Source organism: Macaca nemestrina, chromosome 4, assembly GCF_043159975.1.
Source record: "Macaca nemestrina isolate mMacNem1 chromosome 4, mMacNem.hap1, whole genome shotgun sequence".
Classification (NCBI taxonomy): Eukaryota; Metazoa; Chordata; class Mammalia; order Primates; family Cercopithecidae; genus Macaca; species Macaca nemestrina.
This window is the reverse complement of record NC_092128.1, coordinates 183,323,284-183,344,884: the sequence shown is the minus strand read 5'-3', so window position 1 is coordinate 183,344,884 and position 21,601 is coordinate 183,323,284. Positions and strand designations below refer to the sequence as shown.

General features: G+C 38.4%; 1 protein-coding gene across 4 annotated transcripts in view; it reads left to right on the top strand.

Annotated features, from left to right (window-relative positions):
• LOC105472931 (DS cell adhesion molecule) overlaps positions 1 to 21,601 on the top strand; it is an 818,273-nt gene that overhangs the window by 467,466 nt on the left and 329,206 nt on the right. For all 4 annotated transcript variants that reach the window (XM_071095740.1, XM_071095738.1, XM_071095737.1 and 1 more), the window contains exon 4: positions 21,055 to 21,201. In XM_071095740.1, coding sequence (XP_070951841.1) covers positions 21,055 to 21,201 — 147 coding nt within the window. The remainder of the gene's footprint in view (positions 1 to 21,054; positions 21,202 to 21,601) is intronic.

Genomic DNA, 21,601 nt, shown 5'->3' with positions numbered 1-21,601 from the left:
AGAGGGAAAACTTAAACGCAGAGGGAACATGGCCATGTGAAGATGGGGTGGAGACTGGAATTACGCTGCCACAATCCAGGATCACTGAGGCCAACCAGAAGCTGGGAGAGATAAGGGAAGATCTTCCCTTGAGGCGTTGGAGCAGGTATGGACCTGCTAATAATACTTCTGGCCTCCAGAAATGGAAAAGAATACATTGCTATCATTTAAACCACCCAGTTTGCAGTAATTTGTTCCAGCAGCCCTGGGAAAATAATGTGGATGCCACGTCGAAAGGTGAAGCCAAGAGCACAGCACAGAACAAGGCGCACTGGCAATCAGCTGACCCAAGGCTGTCTACCTTCGCTTCATGAATTATTCAGGTCTTCTTTTTATACCTGTCAGTTTGTAAAGGGAGATTGTCATCTCTTGATTGGCTATTACAGATTCTTCTAAAATGGTTGCTGTCTAAAAGCTGAGTGATAGACTCCACACCTTTTACCCCTGTGCAGTGAAGAAGAGTAAAAAGAACAAAAATGTAGCTTTTGATTGAATATTAAGGTCAGACTCATCCACCCGCTGAGCAGGTGTGAATACCACTGTACATGCAACTGGGCAAGCGTAGTCAAAGGCGGCCTGATTAAGCAAAACGAAGCTGAGACAGCCCTAGTCTCTCCCTTGCCCCATCCTGTCCATGCGTGCAACTCCCGCTCCAGGAGACTTGAAAGGGATGGGGTGGAGTGAGGGGGGGATGGGTAGTCACAGATGAACAGGTGACCAAGGACATTTATTCTCAATGATGCCTGATGGTGATCCCCAAGAGAATAAACACCCAGACTTCTAGCTCTGGCCACACAATATGTCCTCTTAGGATATATTCATTCTCATTTATTCCCCATGTCCTCATGTCCACACCTGTTCTCTCACTTTTGCATCCTCCCCAAATCTCTGTTCTTTTCTCTTACATGATGCATGAACACGTGCCATGGCCATTGGGTAGGGAGCAGTGCAGGCAAACAAGTCAGCCAGTGTACAGGAAGATTTCTCGAGAGTACTTGTCCATTCTGTGATGGTAACAGGCTATATCTTCTTTCAAAAATGAGAGTTTAGGGTGTGGTTTATCACTCTTTTCATTAACCTGGGTCAGATAAATCCAGATTCTGATGTACTTTATGGTTCACATGGTAATCTCTTTGTCAACTTGGTCCATATGGTTAAAATGATTTGGAGAAATTAGCAAATAATTTAGTCGATATCCCTGGACAGTATTAATGAGAAAAATCCTATGATGGTAATTCAGCATAGATTTTCTATAATGTATTGTGGTTTGGCCAAATACAGTGGATATCTTTGGAATGTACCAGAAAGAAGTGGTGCCCACTAATCAGATGTCTTTTTTAGAACATTAGCTGTTTCTTTAATGGTCCTCATTTTTGTTATTTCTCTTCATAAAATATTGGCTACTTAAAAGAATATTCTCTAATTAAAATTTAATACCAGGAAATGAAAGAAAGATGGTTTCAATGCTAGACATTTATAATGACTTTATGATATCCTTGCTCAAATGACAAGTGAAGTTTTCTCAGCATGACATGAGACTAATTTATCAGAAGATATCAAAATGAGTAAAATGTACATTGGAGAAAACCGTTTTATACTCTCAAGAAGAGAGCAAATTATCTTGAAACACTGGGGATTTTTATTCATCTTTTATGCAGGAATATCTTTTATTAAATACGTGTTGAATTACATTGAAGGAAAGAGTAAACTTACCATCTTGTATCCCTCCCATTTCTAAATGGCACAGGGTATTTATACTGTACACTATATCTACTGTAAGAATTGCTAAGAAAAGCCAACATGCAATAAGCATGTTCTACATGGAATTTGTAAACAATTGCTAAGTGGTAAAATGTGGGGAGAAAATATAGGGAATGAAATTAAAAGGCAAAATTGGCTTACCTAGAGTGGTGAATTGATACCACCCTACTCCAATAGGGTATGTGCATTTGAATGGATTGTAATAGGTTTTAGTAGGATTGAACACACTTTCCAAAATGTAAAGTTTTCAATGCTTAGAGTTTTATCAAATATTTTCAAAGAACACAGCTGGTCTATCAGTGGAGGAGGGGGGTTTAAAATGGCCTTAACTCCTGTGATTTTCCTATGAAGATTAATTAGAGTAATGACCACGAGAGCCTTATGGAAACTGTAAAGAACAAGGTCTGGTTCCTCAAACAGTAAAGAGATGCCTGCCGGGTTAAGATGTCGGTGAAATGGAATTTGTGGAAAAGTGTCAAAAGCACTAAAGAGATTGATTTTCTTCACCCACAAATACAGCACGCTGACCTACCTCATACCGAGGAACACATGACTTCATGATACCCTCTCCTGTGACCTCCCTCCCATCTGAAATGTGATTGTCTTCCAGTGTTCTAGATGCATCTAGATTTTTATATCAATCATATTTGCCATTATTATCACTTTATACACTCATTATTTGTTAAGGGTTACTCATGCATACCTAGTTCTTTCTCCACCCTTCTTTTTGCATCTCATTCTTGAGTACAATTTCCTTTCTGGAAGAACATTCTTTAGTTCCAGGTGCAAGCCTGCTATTGGCAAACTTTCTTAGTTCTTATCAATCCTGGGAAATTTCCAAATTGTTTTCCCAAATATTGCTTTCTGCCATTTTTTTCTACTCTCTCTTTCTTGAACTGTAATCAGCCATGTGGATTTCCTCCATCTCTTATTCAAGTCTCTTAACCTTTCTTTCATATGTATCTTTCTTTCTTTTATATGCTTCTTATTCTCTCTAGGAAATATTCTGAGTAATTTCTGTGAGTTTATTTTCTTGTTCACTAGCTTTTCCCAACTGTATCTAATATAAATATTTATGTCAAGGGTTATGTGTTTTATTTCTGTCCGTTCTGCACATATTTTACTGTTTAATATTTTTATATTTTATGATATACTTTTGTTCATGTATCTTATTTTTAATCCAATTCTATAGTTTTACAACATTTAAAATACTTATTGTGTAAACAATATTGAGTTATTTCATTATTTGAGGACTCTGTTGCTTCTTCTGACCATTTTTTTATGATAAATTGTTCTCTAATGTGTTAGAGGTTTGGTATTGGAAGCTCAAGATTGGAAGGGAGGAATCAAGCTTCATCTGTAAACATTTCTCTCAGTGCTCCTTCCTCCAGGGAAGATTTATTTGTCTTTGCTTTTGCCAGATGTCCTTAGAAGCGGAGTCACTATATGTTACTTTCTAGAGTGAGGTCTATTGGACGCTGCAGACAGTGAGAATACAAATCCCAAACCAGAGCAAGGCGAGTACTATGGTTAGACATAATCCCTACATAAAGCTTGGGCTAGGAAGGCAAGGGTATTTGCAAAGGCTCTTTTTTTTTCAGGTCCAATCTTTTAGTGAAGTTGTAGCTTTCTGCAGACTTCTCTTGTGTAGGACTTGTATAGGACTAACAGCTTTCCATTTCCTCATTGCTGTTAAACTATGTTTTTTTCCCTTAAATGTGCAAATGCCACAGGGAACTTATAGATAGTATCAACAAGATCTTTGCTGTTAGGTACTCACCTCCCTCTTCCTTTATAGAGCCCAGAGGACTTTTCTTACTTGAGAAACCTGCTGTTCGTTTAAGTCAATATTATATTTATGTAGCATGTCTAAGTGTCTTACACCTGGAGTTTTCAAAATAATTAGTTTTTTGCATAGTCAGAAATGGAAGTTGCTACATCTCACTTCTGATTCACTGACTATATTAAACTACCTGAAAAAAAATGGAAAAATAAGATTCCAAATAATGTACTCTGACGTACATTTCATGACAGAAATGACCAAAACTTACCTTAATAGTATAAAAGCAAATTAATTAGGTGGTTTTAAAGCAAAAATAAAATTTAAAAATAATATAAATAAACGTGGAGTGGAGTTCAAGAAAAACATCACTGTTTCCACTTTAAGTGGAGAAATCGTTTGACAAGTTTTCATTGAAAGAATTTTGCTGATCTCGAGTTTCTATCAAAGCCCAAGAAGTGTAAACATAGGACGTGCTTATAGGTTAATAAAGCAAAAAATCATGTGTTATTAACGAGGAAGTGTAAAGGTGCAGCCAGATCCACAGGCATTCACTATTTCATTTCTGGGAGTGTTTTTCAGCCTGCGGTTCCCACACCATGTGTGCCGTGGAGCCCTCTGTGCCACGCTGCGGGACCTCGGTCTGACCAGCAGGGGGCGCCGAGTGTTCTCCTGCAGCCGCTCTGCATGGGCTGCGGCTCCAAGGTCAATTCCTCAGCACCAGGCAGGTGCCTTTGTAGCAAATGACATTCATTCACATTCACAGAAGTCTCTAGAACAGCCTTGTACGTTCTTCAACTGCCTTCAACTAAAGCTTTGGAATCTGAAAACCTGGAAGGAGGCTTAATGTCCAGACTGTATTTTCCTTTTAATTTTGCAACGTTTACAAAATCCATTAAGAATTGCTTTGCAATGATAAACATACACATTTTTAGACTTTTTTTTCAAATGCTTTATTCCATTTATATTTAGCGGTGAGGTGGGCCTAGACAAAAATAAAATAAAAGCACAGTGTTAAGATCTGCAAGGCCATTAAATTGCAGTGCACGTAATTAATGGACCATAATATTGCTTGAACACAGAAATGTACATTAACGTTGATCCAGTGACACTAGTGATTTGTTTATACAGGGCTAGATCCACCTAAAGCTCGTGGTGAACACTTACAACCTTGCACAGAAAGTGACTGTGCTTTAAAGCACGAAGGCAAAATCCCATTGGGCCAAAGATACCTTGTGTTCCTAGCTGTGGATCTGTTTATCCTCTTTATTTTATACTTTGCATTATTTCATTACTTGGAAGAATTCACCCACTTTTTCTGATAAAGGCTTATCAGGTTTTTGAAAATATATATGTATGTGTGTATATAAATAAATTTTATATATATTATACAAATGAATTAATTTATATATAAAATATATATTATATATGTTATATAAATTTTATATATCATATAGTTTATATAAAGTTTATATATAATATATTTATATATAAAGATAAATATATATTATATATTTTTATATATTATATATAATATATAAAGACAAAGATATAAATATATCTTTATATCTATATATAAATATATAGATATAAATAGATAAATATATATATCTTTATATATATATATATAATATATAAAGTTTTGAAGAAAAGACAAAGCATTGCAAAGAGCTGTCAGAGGGGGACGAGGAGCTTATGAAGTGCACAGGCAGCCCACAGCCTCTCTGCAGTGGTCACGTGAGAGCCAACCCCTCAGCCACATCAACAGCCCACAGCATGTGCCAAGCCCTTAAGAAGTCACACAACATTTCAGAGAATCCTACAAAACCAAAAACACAAAAGCTGTCAACGCAATACATACATTTCTAGGTAGACATATTAGCACGACTCTTATGTGGGTGCCAAGGAATCTTGTAAAGGTTTGTGAAAAGTTGCCATCGGTTTTACTGCCTGTCAGCAGTGGAATGAGTGGATTCATTGATTCGTTCATTTGACAAACATTTAATGAGCAACTACTCTGTATGTGTTCTAGGGGCTGGGAATACAGCATTGAACAAAATACAGAACTAAACGATGCTTGATGGAGCTTTTATTGCCATGGTTAGCATGAGTTACATTCATAAAATATAATACTTAATTTTCATTAAAAAGAATGAACTAGATTTCTTTATATCAACATAGATCTTAAGAGAATACAATGTTGGATGGGAAAAGTGAGTTTTTCCATGAGAAATAGTAAAATACTTTTGTAAGTTTGAAAAACAAAGAGAAAATACAGAATCATCCTATGCGAAGTTCATTGCCACATCTATGTGTGGGAGTGTGTGTGTAATAAAATAAAAAATCAAAACTGGGAATACACACTAATATTTCTGATAATAGGGCTTTTTAGGAGAAAAAGATAGGATAGGGAGGGAAGAAAGAAAAAGCATTTTCTGTAAAGTTTTATTTCGTTCATTAAAAATAAAGCAAATGACACCAAATGTTAACAATGATCAATTTTAAGAAATAAGTACATGGATGAGTATTTTATGCATATGTGGGTGATTGGTACTTTTTCAGTTAAATAAATAAATGGCAGTGGGAGGAGGGACAGAGGAAGGACATGGGGAATGAGATGAAAGAAGGATCATGATGAGGCCAGAACTTCCCTAGAGGACTGACCCGTTGTGAGCCTGAGAGATCCCCGGTAGCAAAACTGAGCGGAGCTCCCTGTGGCTCTTTCCGTCCTGGCCTCACGCTGCCTGGTTAGCTTTCCCGACCCATCGTCCATCTCTGCTGTCCTGTTGTTGTCGTCGTCGTTTTGTTTTGAGATGGGGTTTCACTCTTGTTGCCCAGGCTGGAGTGCAATGGCGCGATCTCAGCTCACCGCAACCTCTGCCTCCCAGATTCAAGCAGTTCTCCTGCCTCAGCCTCCCGAGTAGCTGGGATTACAGGCATTTTTCCACCATGCCTGGCTAACTTTGTATCTTTAGTAGAGATGGGTTTTCACCATGTTGGTCAGGTTAGTCTCTAATTCCCGACCTGAGGTGATCCACCCACCTAGGCCTCCCACAGTGCTGGGATTACATGTGTGAGCCACCATGCCAGGCCTTCTGCTGTCCAGTTTTAGTAACAGTTTTAGCACCTGCCTTGCTCTGCTCTCAGCATTCCCTGCTTTAACCATCCCGATTTCACCTTTGCCTCCCTTACGTCTATCTTTTATCTCACAGTCTGAAAATGAAAATCATCTACCACTATCCTGGCACCAGCCCCTGAGCCTCCCAGAACTCCCACTTACCTGGGCCATGTCAGCCCTGCAGCCATGGAGCGCCTCCAGGGGGTGCCTCTCCTGTGCTTCCTTGGCTGTGATCTCCAAGAAGAGGAAAAGCCAACTGCCCGTCTCCTTGTCCACCTTAGTAGCTTCGTTTCTCCCTCCTAGCAGTAGACTGCTATCCCTTTCTCCAAGAAACATTGTATAACCCACCTCTTCCAGGAAACATCATGAACACAGTGCTTCTCAAATGTTGGTGATTCATGAACTGTCTTTATGATATCTGCAATCACTGAATACCATCTGTGCTAGTATTTTTGTGTTTTGAATAATTCTTGTTTACTTAAAACAACGTAATTGTAAAAAAAAAAAAAAGAAAAAAGCATTACATTACTACTTTTAAATGGAAGATCAGTTTAACTAGCCATATAGATAAATGCAATACAATGAAAGAAAAACAATAATATTAAATTCTAGTCATATACAATTTTCTTCCAAAGACTCTAAGCCAGTAGTTTACTTTTCCTTTGTCAAAAAAAAAAAAAGAAAAGAAAAAGATTAAGAAGTGTCAGAGCAGTTGTGAAGATATCTTACTTCTGCAGAAACATGCTGAGAATTCTAGTGGAGGCGCCTAAGTAGGTGGGTGGATAACTGGTACCTTCTGTGGCTTTCCGTTTGAAAGAATCACAAGAATTATGATTTACAGAGGGGAAAAATTCTCACCGTGTGTCCGGATATCATTTCTCTGTAGCATCTTATCTGCTGCATACCATCAGTGGGTTCCACTCCATCTGAATTCATCATAGATATATCCTTTTCTTTTCTTTTCTTTTTTTCTCTTTTTAGAGGGAGTCTTGCTCTGTCACCCAGACTGGAGTACAGTAGTGGCGTGATCTCAGCTCAAAGCCTCTGCCTCCTGGGTTCCAGCAATTCTCCTGCCTCAGTCTCCTGGGTAGCTGGGATTCCAGGTGCACGCCACCACGCCTGGCTAATTTTTGTATTTTTAGTAGAGACAGGGTTTCACCACATTGGCCAGGCTGGTCTCGAACTCCTGGCCTCAGGTCATCTGCCCGCCTAGGCCTCCCAAAGTGCTGGGATTACAGGCGTGAACCACCTGCCTGGCCAGATATATCATTTTCTATCTCTCTTTACATCAGCGCTTACGTATATCCAACTGACAGTGTTTTCTCTGTTCTGCAGTTGTTTGCACTTTTACTTTAAGGTATGTTTCCTTTCCTTCTCATTAGGAATTAGCCTTTTAGATACCTTTAATTCCATTACTAGGTCTGCATATGGTGGGCAGTTGCTCTATGATTTTATTAATACCATTTCGTTACAAAGGATATTGCAAGGCAATGGAGTTTGTGATAAGCTAGATCTGGGAAAGTCATTTAGGGAATTGAGTTACTCTCACAGTGCAAGGCTCTGTGACATGGAAGCCAGCCTCAAAGATTCTCATGGGGTCAGACTATTTAAAACCAAAAGGCTGTGGAGTGGGAGTGGCATGGGGGACCCCATCTGACATGGTTTCTACCCTTGGATATTCTCGTAGGTACATATATTTGCATGTATATTTGTATGGACGGCTCAGTAAACTCATTGCAGTTTCCTTTGACATTATCGCGTGTCATCGGGAAACAAACATAATCCAAAACCTTCAAACGATGTTGCATTTAAAAAAAAATAAACTGCTTTCTCTGCTATTCCCATTATAAATGCAACCAAGCCTGTGACCTTATAGACTTGCTAGTCTTGAAGCATGTGTTTGAGGTGGGAAAAATTGTGGCATGTCCAAGAAAATGATACAATATATATTTTGGAAATAGAATTGATAGGACATAGAATTGGTCTGAACGCCAGGATGAGGCAAAGGTGTTGAAGACCAAGGTGGCTGCTAGGTCTTGGTGAGGAGCCCTGAACAGGTGAAGAGTCCCCCTGCCAGGAATAAGAACTAAGGGACTTACTAATGCAGACATCTTTAATTTAAAATACAGAAATGTTTAAAGAGAGAACTTTAAGAATCCCAGATATACCAGCTGAAGCTTAAAGACGATTAGCCTTGCTTTGAAACGGAAGCCTAGTCAGAAAACTAACAATTCCATCTCTAAGATGTCGAGAAAGGCTCTTCAAACATTTTTTGCTCTGACTCTCGGTAAGAAATGCATAGAAAAAAGACATTTTATCTTAGAACTCAGTAATGCACACACATAAATATACAAACACACCCATAATCTTATGTACACACAGGTATACTGAAACAAGACTGCAGAATATTTATCATCACTGATACATACTGATACATTCTATGCTCTTCTATTTCATTTTTTAAAAAAATAAAGCTACAATCCATGAAACTGATTTCACAACCTATTAATATGTGAACCCAAAGTGTGAAAAACCATTGTCCCATAATATTAAGTGGCCACAACATAGTGTCTATTTTCATTCTTTATGGTTCCTGTTTCTCCAGATTCTTTCCCATAATCCTATGTCATCTGTATCAGGTAAACAGACTTTACAGTTAATTTTAAATGTGTTTTGCCAATAAACCCAGTGTCTTAAATTCCTTTTGGGCTGCTAACACAGACCAGGTCAGCAGTCATTGTGGGTTGAAGCGCCATGCTCTGACCTTCCTTCACTTAATTTTTCCTTCTTGCACATATTGCCTTTTAATCAGCACTGTATTGTGCAGCCACAACTGGAACAGACGATCAACCTGAAATACACACTCCCTTCCAGCCCCAAAATGCAGAAATCTTGGGGGACAGGAAATAACGCTGATGTACCTCTTCTAAATGTGAGTCCGCCTGATGCAACAAGCACATTCAATAGCATTCTCTTCCTTCCCCTTTCCTTATCTCTATAATGGGGCTAGTTTCAATTCCCCAAAATCCAAAATAGGTCAGCCATGGACAGCCAGTGCCACACCCCCTGGTTCTTATTCCCGGCAGGAGGACTCTTCACCTGTTCAGGGCTCCTCACCAAGACCTAGCAACCACCTTGGTCCTCATCGCCTTTGCCTCATTCTGGCATTCAGGCCAATTCTATGTCTTATCAATTCTACTTTCAAACTATATCTTGTGTCAGTTTCTTGGATTTGCCACAGTTTTTCCCACCTCATATATACTTTTCCTTTAACCTTGTTCTTAGCTGCACTTATCCATGAATAAGCCCTTCTCATCTTCCTACCTTCCGCTGAAGTGCAACCTCCTCAGAAATCCTTACACTCACACCCCACTCCAAACCCCCACCATCGAAACAGCTCTACTCTTTACTAGAGTCAGCTTCCGTTTCACAATTCACATAAATGCACTTATGAGAGTGGACTTATTTTCTTTGTCAGTGTACTCTTTTTGTCTGTGTTCCCAACTGAAATATTTGTTTTCAAATGTCAGTGCCAAAACCATCTTGTTCATCATATAAATAAATAAATACAATATATAATTTTTGTGAGCTTCTTTGGTTCTTTAATAAAAAATCCCTTTACTTTTAAATGAATTATACAAGTATATTCTTTCTAAGGATTCATTCTTTTAAACAACTAGAAATCTAACTAGAGCAAAGATTAATGATAGACGCGAATATCTTCACAAAGATCTGATCATTAACAAACTAAATAGGGTAATTAGGTATACAGTTGGAATGCAGTGTGCAGGCTTAAATTAGTAGTGTATAACTGGGCCTCATTTAACTGCAGGAGAATTTCACTGAGAGAATTTTATTTACATAAAAGAAATGTCTTAGTGAAATTGCTTTGAGAGAATTTAAAATATGTACACCAAATCTCTCCTTACATACTGGATCCAGCTGAGTTGTAAGTTTATTCCTCATGCCCGGTATGATGGTGTTGTTTCTAGCCAAATGATTTCTTCCAGGCGGCTCAAGATCCATGCTGGGGCTTCATTATTTCTTGGATATCTTGATGATACTCTCATAAACATAATAGGCTCCAACAAAGGTTAAATAAAATGATATGGTGAGGGCTCTGCCCCCTCAATATGATCCCTTATTTTACTGATTCTATTTTTAGAAAAAACTCGAAGTACATATATCTTCTAGAGAATCACTTAATTTAGCACTGTGCAAACCTTTGGGGGCAGCAGGTAAGTGGGGCAAACAAGAGGATCCCTTTGTCTTCAGAGAGGAAACTGCCATTTTGAGGGGGCAGCGCTAACACCCGTATCAACTGGATTGATGCAATTATGTGTGAAATGGAGAATTATCGCAGAAGTTCAGGGAGATACTACATGGCAGTTTCAACTTTTGTTGATCAACTACATGGCAGTTTCAACTTTTGTGTGAGGTGTTTGGAGGGGAGAGAATACAAAGACCAGGGTGAACATTGAAAGACTTCCCTTCTGCTTTTAGGCATGTCCGGGTAGCGACCAGCTTGAAAAGCAAGCATAATAAAAGCCGTCTTTGACGCATCTACTCCCGACAGCAATATCATCCTAAATTCATCTCCTTCTATGTTGTGTGTTACATGGGTTTGGTTTACGTCTACTGTGTCCATATGCTCACCACCCACTGACATCTTTTTCCAAAATAAATTTTAACTACCCAAGAAGCACATTAATAGAGTCTTCTTTTAAGATACTCAAATACATGACAGTGTAAAATGAAACATAATTTCCCCTCCCCTTCCCCTAATCCACTCATGATTTCAGAGAAAACTACAGTTAACATTTGGGCAGATACCTGCTGATCCAGGCCTCTCTGTTCATTTGCATACACAAATTTATTCGTATACCACTGCCTTTGGTATGTAACATTACAGATGGTTATGTAACCACTTTAGACTATCTAGTGGATATTTTTCTGCAGGATATGTGTACATATACCTTGCTGTCTATTAAGTAACTGCAGAGCATAGATGTACCCTAATTTACTTACTTATCTCTTGATTGGCATTCAGGTTTATGTATAACTTTTCATTGTTAAATTATGCGTCAGTGCATTTTGGGGTGAACATCAAAGTGTGCACATCTGAGTTTTTCCATAGGATAGTCTTTGACGTTGCAAGATGGATTGAAAAGTATGCACGTCTCATACTTGCAAGTTGCCTTTTGAAAATCAAAAGGCTTCACCAATTTACATGCCCACCTGTAGAGGTTTTTATTTCCCACACCCTTTGTCAAGACCACTTATTTTCAAACATTTTATTTTTTTGTTCTAATCTCCTGGATGAAAAGAATCTCTCATTTTAATTTACGTTGATTTGGTCAAGTTCTAAGTAAATTTTGTTCTGCAATTAAGTAAAATGTAATTCATTTAACTTGTGAAAAGCTGACATTTTTGCAATATCAAGTTGTCTAATCCTAGAATTGGATATGCCTCTTAATTTATCCAGGTCTTCTATTTTTTTTTTTCTTTTTTTTTTTTTTTTTGAGACGGAGTCTCACTCTGTCGCCCAGGCTGGAGTGCAGTGGCCGGATCTCAGCTCACTGCAAGCTCCGCCTCCCGGGTTAATGCCGTTCTCCTGCCTCAGCCTCCCGAGTAGCTGGGACTACAGGCGCCCGCCACCTCACCTGGCTAGTTTTTTGTATTTTTTAGTAGAGACGGGGTTTCACCGTGTTAGCCAGGATGGTCTCAATCTCCTGACCTTGTGATCCGCCCGTCTCGGCCTCCCAAAGTGCTGGGATTACAGGCTTGAGCCACCGCACCCGGCCCAGGTCTTCTATTTTGTCATTTGGTAGTGACGTGGAGTGTTCTTTAACTCAATTTTGTGCATTTCCAACTCTTAGACATTTAATATTTTTATTGGTTCAGCAAGAATATTTTATCATATTTTATTACAGATTAGAGCTATTCTAAAGTGCTTTTCTCTGTCAGGAACTTACACAGATGTTCTTATTTAATATCATGATTTTCCCAAAAAGGCAATATTGCCCCTTTGTACAGGTTATATATGTACTCAAGGCTATGGCAATAGGAAGGCACAGAGCTGAGGCCATTTGCACCATCCTTTAGAAGTCCTCTCCCACCTGGCTTTCTTAGCACCATGCTGGCTTGGGTCCTCCAAGCCTCCTCTCACTCCTTTCCTGGGTCTTTTCTTGGCCTTCTTCCTTCACTCCTCTTCCTGGGGAGTTACTAAACTTCAGTTCTCATGAAGGGCTCCTCCTCAACAAGCAAAGTGTGGTCTCCAACGCCCTGTCTCCAGCTTGACTTTAGTCGCTGATTTTAACTGACTCAGCATGCTCACAGCTGAGCTCTTATCTTTTCTGAAACAGAATCTCTCCTACCCCAAATCCTTTGCTCTACCAATGCCACTCCAACCCCATAGATCCCTCAGACTTAATACCTGGCATCTTCTGCTCCTCACCTGAGCTCCGTTGAATGTTTAGGTTAAATATCTTTACATGCTCATGGCTTCTGCCCCACTCTGCTTGTACCTCTGCTTGCCCATGCCTTGCCGTCTCACACTTGTGTCGCGATGCAAACCCAGGGGAGCGATTTGCATGAAGGCATGAGCCAGCGTGCCAGGGCACTATCCTGGCACAGGTACTTCTAGTTGTATAAACTGGGGCAAGTCCTTGAACTTCTCTGTTTCTCAATTTTCTCATCTGAGAAATGGAAATAACAGTATCTTCCTCTTGGGGTCATTTTAAGAACTAAATGTGTCATAACATAAATAATGCCGAAAGCAGTGGTGGCCTCCACCTAGAACCTGTTGGCTCTGATTAGGATTCGTGTTAATATCCATGCCTCTATCTAAATGTCCCCTTTTTATAAGGACACTGGTCACATTGGATTAGGGGCATACACTATCCAAGTATGAGTTCATCCTAACATATTACATCTGCAGTGACCGACCCTATTTCCAAATAAAGTCACATCTCGAGGTACTGAAGGTTAGGACATTAACATAAATTTTTGAGGAAGGGGGAAATTCAGCTCATAACATCAGGTTAGATGTCTTCTCTTTAGGGGGCTCTTCTTTTCTCTTATATGCAACTTTCAACATGCGCGTATTTTTGTCAGGCAACTCAATTGCTCAGGAAATATCTGTAGCTCATTCATGCCTGCATCTACTCCTTTATATATATTTTTATATATCTATTTATAAGATATGTATGATATATATATATATAGATATTTATATATATCTTCTATTTCAAACACTTCCATTTTAGTTAATGCTAAGAGGCTCATGTCGTTTCTAATGCTATACACTTAGAATGTAGATTTAATTCTTATGTTCCTCTGGTATTTCAGAAACTGTTATTGAAATGGCTTTGGAGAAAGCTCAGTTTCATGACACAGTGTGGCCGTCAGTTGGAGACGGTGGGCACAGCTAATAAAAGTTTCATCGTGGTCGTGCTACCATTTGGCATCTTATTAGCAGAGCCATCTGTTCTTTTAATTGCTATTAACTCAATTCACATAGATTTCAATAGGAAAAACAAAACAAACAAGAGCTCTAAGATATGTTTCTCTAAGTGAAAAATGACATATGCTTTTAAAATCTTCCCCCAAATAGTATTGCCTTTATTGAAGATCTAACAGCTTAGCCACATAGTAAAAAGCCAGGGAACATAATGAAAGAATAATTCATCACAATCTTAAAATATGCTCATTTTCATGTAAGAATATATTCATCTCTGGAGGGGAACAAACTCTTTTTATGTAGTCTACATGAGGAAATGTGCTGAAATCTAAAAAAAGCTACTTTAGCTTTCTTTTTACTGAGACCTAGGAAAGGATGTTTTGAATACAAGCAATAATAGACTATGTAATCAGCCCATGCATTCAACAAATATTTTAGGATATCATAGCCAAGTCCTGTTCTATGTAATGGAGATGAAATGTTGAACAAGACAAAATGAGTTCTTGCTCTTCTAGATGAAGGAGGGAAATGTTAAACCAACCTCTTGCACATGTATGAGATACAGGTATAATAAAACCAAGTCTCTGATCATGAGTGAGCATGATCATGTGGACTGACTTTGCTGGAAATTTGACTTAAAAACTGAGGTTGGGATGACAAGAAGAACTCAGCCAGGGAGAGATCTGGGCTCAGAGCCTCCAGTCAGAGCAATTAAAAGAAGGACAGCATAGCCTGGGCATGGTGGAAGAAGGAGAGAGTAGAAGGGAAGGTTTTGGAGATATGGTCAAAGCCCAAACCATCATAGACCATCATAAGTGGTTAGGTCTAGTGGGATTCCATCAAGGCACTAAATGAGGTATATTGCTAAATGCTCGTGGATGATGAGTAGAGAATACATTGTAGAGAAGAAGAAGTGGACACAGAGAGTTTGAAAAGAGATTGAAAGCTACAATCCTTAGATGTGTGTGGTACAGTTTTGAGGGAGGAAAGTGGATGGATTCAGGATATATTTTGGAGGTAGAAGCAGAAGGCCTTCGTGTTAGATAAAATATGATGGACAAGAATGATTAATTTTGAGAACTTCCGGATATGGTTTTTTTTTTTTTATGTTCAGATACTAACAGATATGCCAGGGAGAATTTTTCAAGTAACATGATAATGATTTGGGGGAAAGTCCCTAAGTTTCTGTGAATATCCATTTCTACTGTGGAAAAGACTTCTGGAGACAATATCTTGGTCAGCTTGGGCTGCTATAACAAATATCATGGACTGGGTGGCTTAAACCACAGAAATTTATCTCTCACTGTTCTGGAGGCTGGGAAGTCCAAGATCAAGGTATTGGCAGATTTGGTGCCGGATGGGGGCCCCCTTCCTGGATTGCAGACAGCCGCCTTCTCACTGATCCCACAGGGCAGAGAGAGAACGTGAGGTCTGGTCCTACCCTTATAATCACATCTATACCTAATTACTTCCCAAAAGCTTTATTTCCAAATACTGTCATATTGGGGATTAAGAATTCGTCATATAAATTTTGTGCAGATGCAAACATTCAGTTCATGGCAGATGTCTGTGATCCTCCTTTCCCCAAGCCTTTCACTGGGATATACAAAAATACTCCATAGACTCAGTATATCTTTCTGTTTACCAATGCTCTGTCATGTGACAGTGGCTCAGAGGTTCGGTAAATATTTTGCCTGTGGTTGACATAGCTCCAAATGGCAGAATTGTGATGTAAAATTCATCTATGTCATTACCACTCAGATTCTTTAATATATGAGGTTGCCTTTCGTAAGTAAGCAAACGAACAATTGAGAGGGGGCCCTGCTATGCTTATGTCAGTGGGATCTTCCCTGTCTGGCTCACACAGGCTACATTTTATACACCTGTGGATTGGCCAGAACAGCAGAATAACAAACATGGCATTTACTAGGATAGATACCATTTTAATTTTTATTTATGGTTAATATTTTTTCAATTGGAAAGTTATAATTATATACTTTTATTGGGTACAATGTGTTGATTTTGTATGTGTCTATATATGCACACCTAGGTATATACACAGTATGAAATGATTACATCAAGATGATGAACATATCTACCACCTTGCTTATCCCTTTTTTGTGATGAGATATTTGAAATTTACTCTCTGGGCTATTTTGAAATACAGAATACATTATTATTGAGCTTAGTCACTCTGCTGTGCAATGGATGCGTGACTATCTGCTAGATGACATAAATGCATTTTAATTTGATCTTCAACAGCAGAACAGAGATTACTCATCATCTCTCTTCTTTCTAGATGAAGAAAGCAAAGTTTAGAGTTGAATGACTAGACTGAGGCCACACAGCTGGAAAGGGACAATGACCATTTTGTAGTTCAGATCCACTGGCTTCCAAAGCCCAGGTTTTTTCTTCCACACGGAGAAATCTCTCAAAGTGGATGAGCTTATTGCACCTGAAACCAGGGAAAGATCTTTTAATTTGATTCTTTATAAGAACAAAGAAAAAGTTAGCTGAGTAGATTGAATAAGCACATTAATGAAGAGGACTTTAACATATAAAGTTAATTATTTGCATTTGAATAACACACAAGGATAAAAGCAGGTGTGGGGATAAATACCAGTTTTTCTCCTTGGGTATCAGTAGCCCCTTCATCCTGGTGAGACAAAGACAATGCCTCTTCCATGACTGCTCTCCAGGTTCTTCCCTACTATCCTTTTTCCTCAACTTCTTGGAATGCTCCTAAACCCAAAGGCTCAAATCTGTTTAGATTACAAGCTCCCTAGAGATAGGGGCTGTCTCTCTCATTTTTGCATTTTCGGAGCCTAGGACAGTGCTGGCCCAACGAATGGGTGCATCGCTTGGCTCTGTTTCCTGCCCACTTATAACACATGCTAGTTTCTAGAATCAACTCTGATGCGCATCTTTCTGGAGATCATGCATGCCTGCTTTCTGCAGCTCAGATCTTAAAGATCTGGCTTTCTGCTTTAACAACCCATAGTTCAGCAAGATAGATTTCTAGAACTGCTGCTATTTTAATATCTACCTTTGAAGCAATCGTATAGAAAACCCAAAATGGTGTCGTGCTAGAGCTTCAGAACCCACTGCTCTCTGGGCGGCCCAGCACTATGACAATGGGAAGAACGTGGCCATAGAACTCCAACCCTGAGGGTTTCTGCAACATTTTCCTATTGGGCTAATGCCCCATTTTCTTTGGTAGTTTTGTGTCCCTACATAGAAATATCCCACTGGACCCTATGCTAATCTTAACCACGCTGACTGAACTGGCACCATGCGGTAGATTTATTTTAGTGGCACTAACATGCAAGCTCATGTTAACTGACATTGGAAAACCAGTCTTTGACTTGCTCATAACCTATTTACTCTTCGTTTATACAAAGTCCTAACAGCCTTGGTATGTCTGTTTTCTAACTCTGAGCATACTGAATGCATCACATTGTGCATTGACAAAGATACTGATAACAAAGGGAAGTAGCATGTAACAGCTGCATAGTAAAGGAGGAAGCAGAAAAGCTATTAAAGACAAGCTCAGAGACTTGAACATCTGGCAGTCTGGGACCATTCCATGCATCTTGAGATGCCAGATAGCTTCTGAGATATTAGTAACTGAGCAGCATGGCTCAGTAATCGATGTCCAAAATGATGACTCAAAATCCAAAAATCATTCACTGTTCAGTTGGCTCTGAATTGCAGTGTGTTTAACATGACAAAAAGTATGAACTATGTTTTAGAAATGTGTCCACTTAAATGCTAATAGTATTCCAAGGAAAATAAAGTTACTCATAAAATTTTTGCTTTGCACAGTTGTATGTTATTAGACAGTTCTGAATAGTCAAGGATGTGTGTGTGCTTGAGTATGTGTGATAAAGACACACAAAGAGAGAGAGAACCAGACAGAATTGTGTGTTTGCACTTTTTTATACCAATAAATTGTATTTAAACGTTTACCTATTTTAGCAGAAGCACATTCATTAATCCCATTGAAGGACATGAACAAATCATTTATTCCATATGACATGGAAACCTTTGGTGGCATAAAGTGTCTAGTGGGGTACAGGGGCAAGATAGAGAATAGTTAAAATGATTCCTTATTACCACAGAGCTGACATATTTGGTGCTCTAATGACATAGCTGTGCCCTTATTGTCCCTTGATAGTTCCACAGGACTCCCAAGTTGAGACTGTACCCGAGGACCCTGGACTTACCTGTTCCTCTCATAATTAAAAGATCCTACTCTTTAACCTTATTTTATGTTTTAAAATGTTGATCAATTTCAAGATGACATAAATTGAGAAATAAAGGACTAGGCAGAGGAGGTCAGATTAACCCATTTATGCCTGAGGTTGCAATTTTTTGAATTTTTGCAATCAGGCCTTGGCCATGACCTTGAGCAATAGGAGATAAATAACTGCCACATGCTTAGCGTTCCAATAATGAAACGCTAGGCATAAATGGGTTTACGTACAGAAACTCAGTCAATGTCAACTCCTTCATTCTTATAAACATCTCAGAAAATGCTTAAGACAATCAAAGGTTCAAGTTCTTCTGAAATGATATGCCCTAAAGCCTTATTTAACATAAGTGAGTAAACAAAAAAATAATGTTAGATATTGCAAGAACAAAATGTTCCTAGAGAATAGAGCCCTCTCTGGAGTCGGTAATAATGCAGGCTGCTGCTATCTGTGTGCATTTCTCAACCGTTCTGGAAAATGGCACGCAAAATCCTTTCCACTGATATTTTGCCACCACTCATGGCCTGTCAATTCTAATGAAAATACTCCATGCTAAGAAGGTGACAGGAATTACATACATCATCTTTTTTTTAGTTTCCTTTCTGTCTATCAAACTGTACTTTAAAGGAACTGATTATTAAAGCATTATGTAAGTATGCAAACGATATTGAAAGAGAAATAATATTTCCATTATACACAATGTGTATCATAAGAAAGACTGAGTGTGATGACATATGACAAGTGGTAAAAGGTATTTTTAGTTGCTTTCATTTTGGGGAGTAATAAAGAAAAATTATCTGGGATATACAGCATTAGGAGATTTTTCAATTTCTCTAATAGCTAGCATTATTTGTGGCATATTTTAAACTAAATATCTAACTGGAATTGTTTTGAAAGTTAATGTAGATATTAGTTTAAATATATGTTATACTAGCTTTAATAATTAATTTGTACTCATTTGAAAAGCTTATACAAGGTCAGTATTTGCTCTGTTATTTTATGATCTTTTTCACATCTGTGTTCTTTGTAATTACTCCTAACTCATGAGATTTCATAAATCATTTTTGGGCTGGGCATGGTGGCTCATGCCTGTAATCCCACTTTGGGAGGGATTACACCCCCTAGCACTTTGGGAGGCTGAGACAGGCGGATCACTTGAGTTCATGAGTTCAAGACCAGCCTGGGCAACATGGTGAAATCTCGTCTCTATGAAAAAATACAAAATTAGCCAGGTGTGATGGCCCACTCCCATAGTTCCAGCTACTCGGGAGGCTGAGGTGGAAGGATTGCTTGAGCTCAGGAGGTGAAGGTTGCAGTGAGCTTAGATGACACCACTATACACTACAGCCTGGATAATACAGCCAGACCTAGTCTCAAAAAAAAAAAAAAAAATTTAATTTATCAGAGCAACTGACCTATGCATGATGTGTAGTTATTGCAGAAAATGACCAAGAAATTATATTTACAATTTAAATATGTAAAGCTCAAAAGCAATGAATCTAAGACTCCTGGAAATTCAGACTGAAATAAACTAAAGGACGTTTCAACTGAACCTGAGAAAAACAAGCAATAAAACCTGATTCTTTGGCATTTTAGTCTTTTTTCAAAGAGAAAAATCACATTCTTTCCAGTGGAATCACATCACATGCAGAAACAGCCCATAGAAGAGTCTAACGGTGGCAGGTGTACTGAGTTACCCACCACGAAGGTGCAGTGAGGCACTCTCAGCCCTACTTCTATGCTCCAACTTGTTTTATCACCCAATTAAAATTGAACAGTGAAAAATATATTTAAAAGTTACGTTTTCAAAGGGAAAAAAAACATGGTTGCCCTTCTTAAATTAACACTGATATTTGATCTCAGTGTTGGCCCTTTCTGTACAACTGAAACTTTACCGGTAAAAATCACAGGTTACCGATAGGACACTGTTTTGTGCTGACATATGGGCAATGACTGATCATGAATTTTTTTCTTGAGGTAAAAATTGTTATTGTCAATGATTTGAATAGTCCCTTTAAAAGTTAGTGATTAAGAAATAACAGTATTCTAAAACTCTGAATCTGGGAAGAATTGATGTGTGTAGTAGAATATAGTGATAAATATTGGTTATTATTGGGAGGAAATAAGACAGCCTTTTTGGAGAAAGTTTGTAGAATATTTTGTTACTTTGTAGTCTGATATTTTTGTGCTTTTATTGAAATATTTTAAACTGAGAAAAAAGTTTATACTTTTATAAGCTAGAAATATGCAACAAAAAGTTAATACTCCCTTAATTTGTCACATGCTAAGAGAAATGCAATGATCCAAGAAAATATTCTATGTTCACTATATACCAATTATATGACAACTTCATTGCTGTAAGATAAATGCATGACCTAAAAAACAGTTTGAGGTTAGATTTGCTAAGTGTATATTGTATAGCATAAGTACTAAAAACCCTTAATGTAGGCTAGTCAAAAAGTTAACACAGCTTGGACCCATATTTGACACACACACACACACACACATGACACACACACCCATTCTTAGCCTTTTCATTAAGTTTCTTCAGGTGGAAAAAAAAACTGTTTAAGGACTTTGTCTATGTGGTTGGGTTGCTTTCATTGTGTTTTAACCAAGTCATTGTTTTCCTGTATTTCAGGATCTAGATTTCTCATCACATCCACGGGAGCCTTGTATATTAAAGATGTACAGAATGAAGATGGATTGTATAACTACCGCTGCATCACGCGGCATCGATACACCGGAGAGACGAGGCAGAGCAACAGCGCCAGACTTTTTGTATCAGGTAAAAACTCATCAGACTCTGTCTGCCATGTCTGCTGTTTCTTTGTTAGTATCCTGAGACGACTCAATCAAAATTGTGGAGTGTTGCCATTAGAATGGAGCCTTCAATTCCTTTTCCAAAATAGTTTAGCAATTTTAAAACTCTTTTAAATGAATATGAATACAATTTCATAGAAATACAGATTTCACATTTGTCAAACCAGTAATTGACCCATTCACATGATGACGTGTTAGCATTTCAGGGAGCACATTAGGAGTGAAAGATCCATCTCCATCTCAAATATCCATCTCAAATGCAGTCAAATTGCATTTGATTTGATTAGAAAATCAAATACAAAATACCCAACCTTTGCCTTTGTGGCTGAAGAATATAAAATTGCTCCCTGTGGTAAATATCCTGT